This window comes from Nerophis ophidion, linkage group LG18, assembly GCF_033978795.1.
Source record: "Nerophis ophidion isolate RoL-2023_Sa linkage group LG18, RoL_Noph_v1.0, whole genome shotgun sequence".
Lineage (NCBI taxonomy): Eukaryota > Metazoa > Chordata > Actinopteri > Syngnathiformes > Syngnathidae > Nerophis > Nerophis ophidion.
Window position 1 is genome coordinate 8,497,294 of NC_084628.1, and position 10,193 is coordinate 8,507,486.

Here is a 10,193-nt window from a genome sequence, read left to right on the forward strand (position 1 = left end):
TCACAGCATTTGAAAAGTCACCTGCTAATAACTGTTTAATTAATACAGTTTGGGTCAATTGACTTAGTTTTGAGTTCCTTCTCTGCATGAAAGTTTAAAATGAGTATATATTAATGCAGTATGAAAAAGAATGTTTTAATGTAAACACATAGATTCATCATACTGCTGTGATTATATGTACCAACTGTTAATTCAAGGCTAAGGCAAAATATCGAGATATAAAACGTGTGTCGCGATATTACCTAAAAATATCGAGATATTAAAAAAAGGCCATTTCGCCCAGCCCTAGACTATATAATTGTTGATGAATGAAGTGCTGATACCAACCAAACCTAACCCCCTCCACATCCCACCCTCCGGATAGTAAATAATGTAAATAATTAAATGTATATACTCTGATGATTAACTTGTGTGATGACTGTATTATGTTGATGGTGTATATTTGTACCATGAATTGACTTAACGTGGACCCTGACTTAAACTGTACTAGGGCTGGGCGATATGGCCTTTTTCTAACATCGCAATATTTTTAGGCCATATCGCGATACACGATGTATACCTCGATATTTTGCCTTACCATTGAATGAACACTTGATGCATATAATCACAGCAGTATGATGATTCTATGTGTCTACATTGAAACATTCTTGTTAATACTGTATGAATATATGCTCATTTTAAACTTTCATGAAGAGAAGAACAACACAACTAAAAAAATCACTATTTTTTTTCATACGGTGTCGACCTAGAAATGTGTGCCTTGGCATTTTGATGGTGTGGGCATGTGGCACAGAATGGAGATATTGATATGCGGAGCAAGCCCTCTTCATTCTCTCGCAGGTGACTTTTCAAATGATGGTACATATTAGCAGTAATGCTACTTTTTACAGCAACGATTTTGCCCCACACTTGACAAATTACGGTTGTCTGTTCGATATATTCCCACTTGAAGCCAAACAACGGCCAGACGATGGACCACCTGCTGTTTTTCTTGGGAATTAATTCTTCCTTCATTTGTTACCAGATTTGCACTGTCTTTCTCTCGTATTACCACTCGCGCGGCTGCAGTAGCATCACAGCTGACGTTACCCATGCTGCTACCTCTCTGCTCCGCGAGGGCGTATACATATGTGATGTATGAAGTGACAGTATGTGACGTATGTAAGAAGGTGCACTTGGTGTCTGTGAGAAGGACAGACAAGAAAGAATGAGGAGAGCCTGTAGTGTAATGGTAAATGGGTTATACTTGTGTGTAACGCCAGCAGCTAAAAGCAACTGCGTGAGAACGTACACTCGAATATCACGATATAGTCATTTTCTATATTGCACAGACACAAACCCGCCATATATTGAGTATATCGATATATCGCCCAGCCCTATACTGTACTGTGCAAATGTACTAATAAAAGTCTCAATCAATCAATCAATCACACCCTAATGGTGACAAGCGCTTTAGAAAAGGGATGGATAAGAGGATGTGTATGAAGTGGCGTTATCAGCTTAGTGAGGCGTTTAAAGGCCTTCTGAAACCCACTACTACAGACCATGCAGTCTGATAATTTAAATATCAATGACATTTTAACATTGCAACACATGCCAATACGGCCTTTTTAGTTGACTAAATTGCAATTTTAAATTTCCCGCGAAGTGTCCTGTTGAAAACGTCACGGAATGATGACGCTTATGTTGTAGCTTGTGACGTTATTGGTTGTAGCGGACATTTTATCCCAGCACCACTCACGGGTAAAAGTCGTCCGATTTAATCGCATAATTACACAGTATTCTGGACATCTGTGTTGCTTAATCTTTTGCAATTTGTTCAATTAATAATGGAGACTACAAGAAGAATGCATTTGGTGGAAAGCGGTGTATTTCGGCCAGTGTTTCTTTGTTTGTTGTGAAGCTTTAATATGGAACAGAGCGGTCAAGCGGACATGTTTCTCTACCACATGTCAACTGGCAGGTTTCGGTGAGAAAATTGTGGTAATAAGTTGGCTCTTACCGTAAACATGAGCGGAGCTTGTGTCGTTCTTCCTGCAGCTGTCAAAGAGGCAGCTGCGACTTTCTGGGCTCCTCCATGGCTTCACTCAGAGACACTGGCGGTCACCACACCCCTCCGAATTTCAGGTATGACTTTATAATCTCACTAAAACACTAGTAACACAATAAGCAGACAAGGGATTTTCCGGAATTATCCTAGTAAATGTGTCTAATAACATCTGAATCGCTCCCACTGCCCTCGTCTTTTTTTTTTTTTTTCCTTCTAGTCCTTCACTCTCACTATCCTCAACCACCAATCTTTCAACCTCGCTCTAATTAATGAGGAAATTGTCGCTCTCTCGTTCATAATTACTCTAGCTGCTGATGGCCATGATTGTAAACAATGTGAGGATGTGAGGAGCTCTACAACCCGTGACATCACGCGCACATCGTCTGCTACTTCCGGTACAGGCAAGGCTTTTTTATTAGCGACCGAAAGTTGCGAACTTTAACGTCGATGTTCTCTACTAAATCCTTTCAGCAAAAATATGGCAATATCGTGAAATGATCAAGTATGACACATAGAATGGACCTGCTAGCCCAGTTGAAATAAGAAAATCTCATTTCAGTAGGCCTTTAAGTTCGACTTTACTTACGTGGTTGCTCAGTAGGTAACTGTGCAGATTTCTGGCCTGATGCAAATTGCTTGGCATCAGCCAACGAGCTGAAGAGGGCGGCGAAGGGGTTACAGGAGATGTTGTGGTTGTTGTTGTTGCCCTGGTCAGTCATCTCACTGAGGCTCAACACTCAAGACAATCCGAGACCATAGCCTGAAAAATACACATACTTGAATAGGATACACACTTGACAAGTTTGCTGCACGGGTAAGATAAATATAGTAAACGTAAATACATGCACCAGGGGATAGGTTGATTGGCAACACTAAATTGGCCCTAGTGTGGGAATGTGGGTGTGAATGTTGTCTATCTGTGATGGCCCTGTGATATGACTGCGACTTGTCCAGGGTGTACGCCACCTTCCGCCCGATTGTAGCTGAGATAGTCGCCAGCGCCCTCCGCGATCCCAAAAGGGAATAAGCGGTAGGAAATGGATGGTATTGGATTGTTTATGTAGTGCTTTCGCCACTTCGTCAAACAATGTTACCTCGCTTAAGAAGCCTTTCTTAAACGAATATTTGACGTATTCTATGAGGCTGGTCAGTGTATTTGAGCAATGATATCGAGTCATTTGAGTCATTTGCAAGCTGGTAGACGGCTAATGACTCTCGCTAGTTAGCTAGCGTGGGAAGCAACAAGCTAAGTCGTCAATGGCTGTGTCGACGTCAAATGTATCTGCTGATAACACCAAGGCATGACATTGTAGGCATTCAGAGTGAGGAAGGTATGCAGCCGTACCTGTTTTGACTTGGAAAATGTCTGTTTCAATGCAAAAACAAAACAAAACAACCTAATCTTCTCTGGACCACTACGAATCCTGTCAGTTCCACCAAAGTAAATACACGACGTGACGTCATCAGCAAGAGACGACATTTAACATTGGGTACGTTGAATATACTTTCCAATGGCTTTGCCTTTTTTTTATTATATATATTTATTTGTATTTTATTTTTGTTATTTTGAATTTACAACCCACTGGCGCTTTTGTACTCTTTTCATAATGTTTTATAACGTGTTATATTGTTGTTTGAATTACTGTTCGTAATTGTTGAAATTTATAAATTAACATTTAAAAAAAAAAAAAAAAACGTCGAATATACTTTCATTTTTTAGTTGCGCCATTCTTGTACCCTTGTTTAGCTTTATAAAGCAGGGGTGTCCAAACTTTTTCTACTGAGGGCCGCAGACTGAAAAATCAAAGCATGCGGGGGGCATTTTGATAGTTTTCCTTAAAAGCAATACAGTAGTTTTTTTTAATCTTTTCTCAAGTTTGGTCCCCGGTCTCCGGCAGGGTTCCGAGTCATAAAAATGTTAGAAATAAGTCATAAATATTTTTTTTGATTTATTTATTGCTTGAATCTTGAGATAAACTTCAGGTCTGTCTGTTGTTATAACGATTTTTTATTTTATTTTTTATGTTTATGCCCTTTATGTCAAAACCCATATTTATATGCAACATTTTCCCCCAAAACATTTCAAAGTGGAATATTTTATGTGAAGTACCGTATTTCCTTGAATTGCCGCCGGGGCGCTAATTAATGTAAAACCTCTTCTCACTCCTGCGCTTATCAAAGGCATGCGGAAAAAGTAAGCATGCGCTAATTATTTTAAAACCTCTTCTCACTCCGGCACTTACCAAAGGCATGCAGTAAAAATTTGAGTGTGATGTAAGCTTGGACCTTAAATCCTACTGAATAGCTCTTAATCTTCTTCCCTTTATGCGATTTCAAATTACCGGTATTGAAATGAGACTCCTCCATTTTGAAAATGATGACAGGGGAAGTGTCACTCATGACATCACGAGTTTGACCAGGCGGTAATACTAAGCATGCGCTAATTATTTTGCGAAGCGAGTTTGACCTGGCAGTAATTCAAGGCAGGCGCATACTATATGCCCTGCGGCAATTCAAGAAAATACGGTAATTGGAACCCTGGATAGGTTAATAAATAATAACAAGTGTTGAAAAAAAGCCAAATGTATTTTTATATTTTTTTCAACATTTAACGCTGAAGTCTGTAGATCTCTTAATAAGATTTTATAATTCTTTTCATATTTCTTTGTTTGTTTGATGCCCTTTTTGTGAAAGAAAACTTTGTTTCGCACAAAATATCCAATATTATCCCCCGCAAAATATTTGAAAGTGTAATTGTTCCATTGAAGTAATTGGAGCCTTCAGCAGGTCAATAACAGTCCGCATAGCAGCTTTGTGTTATTCTTGTCAACATTGCGACTTTTTCTTCAATCAATCAATCAATGTTTATTTATATAGCCCCAAATCACAAATGTCTCAAAGGACTGCACAAATCATTACGACTACAACATCCTCGGAAGAACCAACAAAAGGGCAAGGAAAACTCACACCCAGTGGGCAGAGAGAATTCACATCCAGTGGGACGCCAGTGACAATGCTGACTATGAGAAACCTTGGAGAGGACCTCAGATGTGGGCAACCCCCCCTCTCTAGGGGACCGAAAGCAATGGATGTCGAGCGGGTCTAACATGATACTGTGAAAGTTCAATCCATAGTGGCTCCAACACAGCCGCGAGAGTTCAGTTCAAGCGGATCCAAGACAGCAGCGAGAGTCCCGTCCACAGGAAACCATCTCAAGCGGATCAGCAGCATAGAGATGTCCCCAACCGATACAGGCGAGCGGTCCATCCTGGGTCCCGACGAGCGGTCCATCCTGGGTCTCGACTCTGGACAGCCAGTACTTCATCCATGGTCATCGGACCGGACCCCCTCCACAAGGGAGGGGGGTCATAGGAGAAAGAAAAGAAGCGGCAGATCAACTGGTCTAAAAAGGAGGTCTATTTAAAGGCTAGAGTATACAGATGAGTTTTAAGGTGAGACTTAAATGCTTCTACTGAGGTAGCATCTCGAACTGTTACCGGGAGGGCATTCCAGAGTACTGGAGCCCGAACATGTCACTGTTTACTCTTTTATTACACTCTTTTATGGTTTACATTTTTATTATAGTATTTTTTAGAATGGGCCGGGGGCCATTAACAAATTAGCTGGGGGCCACAAATGGCCCTCGGGGCGCACTTTGGACACACCTGGTATAAATGGTAAAACATTGCCATATCTTTTTGTCAATTTACTTATTTTTTATTTTACAACCATCGGAAAATGTCCTTAAACCAACACCACAATTCAAAAGGTATCAACCGTGAATTAAACCTAAATATTTTTAACGTTTTTAATATAATGAACTAATTTACTTTTGACAAATGTTGAAATTGAGCAAACAGCGATATAAAGTGTAGTGTCTGCTTGGACCAGGAGTAGGGAACCTATGGCTCTCGAGCCTGATCAATCAATGTTTATTTATATAGCCCTAAATCACAAGTGCCTCAAAGGGCTGCACAAGCCACAACGACATCCTCTGTAAGGCCCACATAAGGGCAAGGAAAAACTCACCCCAGTGGGATGTCGACAATGATCACTATGAGAAACCTTGGAGAGGACCGCATATATGGGTAACCCCCGTCCTTCTAGGGGAGACTGGATGCAATGGACGTCGAGTGGGTCTGACATAATATTGTGAAAGTCCAGTCCATAGTTGCTCGAACATAATAGTGAAAGTCATAAAGTATTAAAGTAAAATTTTTAAATCCGTGCCAACAAATCAGTGTTCAATCTTATTCATATAGTGCCAGTTTATAACAGATGTTATCTACAGGAGGGCTGCACCGAATAATCCCCCCCCCCAGGGGACCGAAAGCAATGGATGTCAACCGGATCCAACATGATATTGTGAAAGTCCAATCCATAGTGGATCTAACGCATGGGTGTCAAACTCTGGCCTGCGGGCCAAATTTCGCCCGCCGTGTAATTTAATTTGGCCCTTGAGGCAAAATATCAAATTAACATTACAGCTGGCCAGCCGTTATTACACAGCAGCGGTGGCGCTGTAACACCGCAATTTTTCACACTTGCCAATCCTCCCGAAGTTCAGTGCCCCTCCCGAAAATCCCCCGGGGCAAGCATTCTGCCGATTTCCACCCGGACAACAATATTGAGGGCGTGCCTTAAAGGCACTGCCTTTAGCGTCCCCTACAACCTGTCGTCACGTCCGCATTTCCTCCATACAAACAGCGTGCAGGCCCACTCGCATAATATATGCGGCTATTACACACACATAAGTGAATGCAAGGCATACTTGGTCAACAGCCATACAGGTCACACTGAGGGTGGACGTATAAACAACTTTAACACTGTTACAAATATGCGCCACACTGTGAACGCACACCAAACAAGAATGACAAACACATTTCGGGAGAACATCTGCACTGTAACATAACAGAACAAATACCCAGAACCGCTTGCAGCACTAACTCTTTCAGGACGCTACAATATATTATGATATTTACCTCAGAAGGCTGCAAATAGAAGAGGCATTAAATTTGTATTTAAATTTGATTTGATATGCCATTGATATTTTTTAATTATTCTTTGAAAATCAATTTTGCATGTCACTATAAAGTTATATAAGCCTTGCTTGTTCAATGTTCAATGCAAAACTTGTTTGGGTCCCTATTAAAAGGTTAATTTGTTCAACCTTGGCCCGCGGCTTTGTTCAGTTTCAAATTTTGGCCAACTCTGTATTTGAGTTTGACACCCCTGATCTAATGTAACCGTGAGAATCCAGTCCAAAGTGGATCCAATATAGTAGCGAGAGTCCCGTCCAAAGGCTCTTTTGATGACTGCATCTGGCTCTCAGATAAATCATGGCTGACATTGCTTAACACGATAAGTAATGAATAATTCCGCTGGTAATCTCAGTGTTAAAAATAATGTTCAAAATATAAAACATTCTCATACATTTGAATCCATCCATCTGTTTTTCTACCGCACCTGTTCAAGAAGTCGCATTAAGAAGCATTTTATTTATCATCGGTAAGCGTCCGAATAAAATTTTTTATAAAAAGAATAAGAGACTTATGTGAAGATCTGTCACTTCATTTCTGTTTATGCATCTTTGTTTTGTATTTATGTCCCATCAATACTCTTATTTTGTTTCCGTTTCCTGCTTGTCCCGCTGAGCGCTGTTTTTCTCCCCTCATCTGCTGTTGATTGGCACACCTGCTGCCAATCAGCATGTTTCTATTTATGCTTGTCTTGCGCGCTCCTTAGGGCTCGAAGATTGACTATTGTTTAGAACCTTACATGCAAGACTGCTTCATTCTCCTCTGTTGATGATATTAAAAACATCTTACCTGCTCGCCGCTCTCCTGGTTCCTGCATCTTGGGGCCGCTACTACTGCTGCCATGCGAGTTTGTGGCATATCATATTCTATAAATGTTGGTTTTACTTAAAAATGCAGACATTTAGCTGTATTCAGTGTTAAAAAAATATTATATGGCTCTCACGGAGATACATTTTAAAATATTTGGCTTAAATGGCTCTCTCAGCCAAAACGGTTCCCGACCCCTGGCTTAGACTAACAGAGGACAGCAACGACATTCGTCTTTTTTTTTTTGTGCACGTTTATTGAACTTAAGTCGATTCCAACCAGGAAATTGCTTTCTCGTCACATTGGTGCACATGCGCATTGTATACAGTACATATATATGATCATGAGCTAAACTACATTCAGAATATGAAATACAATCTTTGTCAGTATGGAGTACATTGTATTTAAATATGTAAAACTAACATGCTGATATTCTTTGGTATTACTTTACTGTAGGAATATGACATGTAACACATACTTGCCAACCCTCCCGATTTTTCCGGGAAACTCCCAAATTTCAGTGCCCCTCCCGAAAATCTCCCGAATTTCTCACAATTTCCAGCCGAACAACAATATTGGGGGCGTGCCTTAAAGGCACTCCCTCAAGCGTCCTCTACAACCTGTCGTCACGTCCGCCCAGTCACAAATTATATGCGGCTTTTAGAGACACTCGTAAGTAAATGCAAGCCATACTTGCTCAACAGCCATACAGGTCACACTGTGGGTGGCCGTACAAACAACTTAAAGGCCTACTGAAATGAGATTTTCTTATTCAAACAGGGATAGCAGGTCCATTCTATGTGTCATACTTGATCATTTCGCGATATTGCCATATTTTTGCTGAAAGGATGTGGTAGAAAACATCGACAATAAAGTTCGCAATTTTGGTCGCTAATAAAAAAGCCTTGCCTGTACCGGAAGTAGCAGACGATGTGCGCGTGACGTCACGGGTTGTGGAGTTCCTCACATCTGAACATTGTTTACAATCGTGGCCACCAGCAGCGAGAGCGATTCGGACCGAGAAAGCAACGATTCCCCCATTAATTTGAGCGAGGATGAATGATTTGTGGATGAGGATGGAGAGAGTGAAGGACTAGAAAAAAAAAAAAAAGACAGGGCAGTGAGAGCAATTCAGATGTTATTACACACATTTACTAGGATAATTCTGGAAAATCCCTTATCTGCTTATTGTGTTACTAGTGTTGTAGTGAGATTATAATGTCGTATCTGAAAGTTGGAGGGGATTTGCCACGGATGTGGTGACCGCCAGTGTCTCTGAGGGAAGCCACGCAGCTGCCTCTTTGACAGGTGCACGAGGAAGGACGCGAGCTCCGCTCATGTCTACGGTAAGAGCCGTCTTATTACCACCATTTTCTCACCAAAACCTGCCGGTTGACATGTGGTCAGGAACCATGTTCGCTTTACCGCTCTGTTCCATAGTAAAGCTTCACCTTCGGGAATGTAAACAAGGAAACACCGGCTCTGTTTGTGAAGTAAAGTATATTTATATAGCGCTTTTCTCAAGTGACTCAAAGCGCTTTACAAAGTGACACCCAATATCTAAGTTACATTAAAACCAGTGTGGGTGGCACTGGGAGCAGGTGGGTAAAGTGTCTTGCCCAAAGACACAACGGCAGTTACTAGGATGGCACAAGCAGGAATCGAACCTGCAACCCTCAAGTTGCTGGCACAGCCACTCTACCAACCGTTTGTGTTGCTAAAGGCAGCTGCAATACACCGCTTCCCACCTACATCATTCTTCTTTGACGTCTCCATTATTAATTGAACAAATTGTAAAAGATTCAGCAACACAGATGTCCAGAATACTGTGTAATTATGCGATTAAAGCAGACGACTTATAGCTGGGTTTGGGCTGGAAAAAAATGTCCGCTACAATCCGAGACGTCACGCGCACGCTTCTTCATACTGACATTTTCAACAGGATACTTCGCGCTAAATTTAAAATTGCAATTTAGTAAACTAAAAAGGCCGTATTGGCATGTGTTGCAATGTTAATATTTCATCATTGATATATAAACTATCAGACTGCGTGGTCGGTAGTAGTGGGTTTCAGTAGGCCTTTAAACACTGTTACAAATATACACCACACTGTGAACCCACACCAAAAAAGAATGACAAACACATTTCGGGAGAATATCCACACCGTAACAACAGTACAAATACCCAGAAACCCTTGCAGCACTAACTCTTCCGGGACGCTACAATATACACCCCCGCTATCACCAAACCCCCCCACATCCCCATCTCCCGAATTCGAAGGTATCAAGGTTGGCAAG

At 41.2% G+C, this 10,193-nt stretch overlaps 1 protein-coding gene across 2 annotated transcripts in view; it reads right to left on the bottom strand.

Moving 5' to 3' along the window:
* Positions 1-3,541, bottom strand: part of ube4a (ubiquitination factor E4A (UFD2 homolog, yeast)) — a 28,541-nt gene extending 25,000 nt beyond the window's left edge. For both annotated transcript variants that reach the window (XR_009802717.1, XM_061878678.1), the window contains exons 1-2: positions 3,396-3,541; positions 2,637-2,810 (exon numbers count right to left, since the gene is read on the bottom strand). Coding sequence is in view for 1 of the 2 variants with exons in the window: in XM_061878678.1 (XP_061734662.1) it covers positions 2,637-2,769 (133 nt within the window). In the remaining variant the exon portion in view is untranslated. The remainder of the gene's footprint in view (positions 1-2,636; positions 2,811-3,395) is intronic.
* Positions 3,542-10,193: the final 6,652 nt, after the last annotated feature.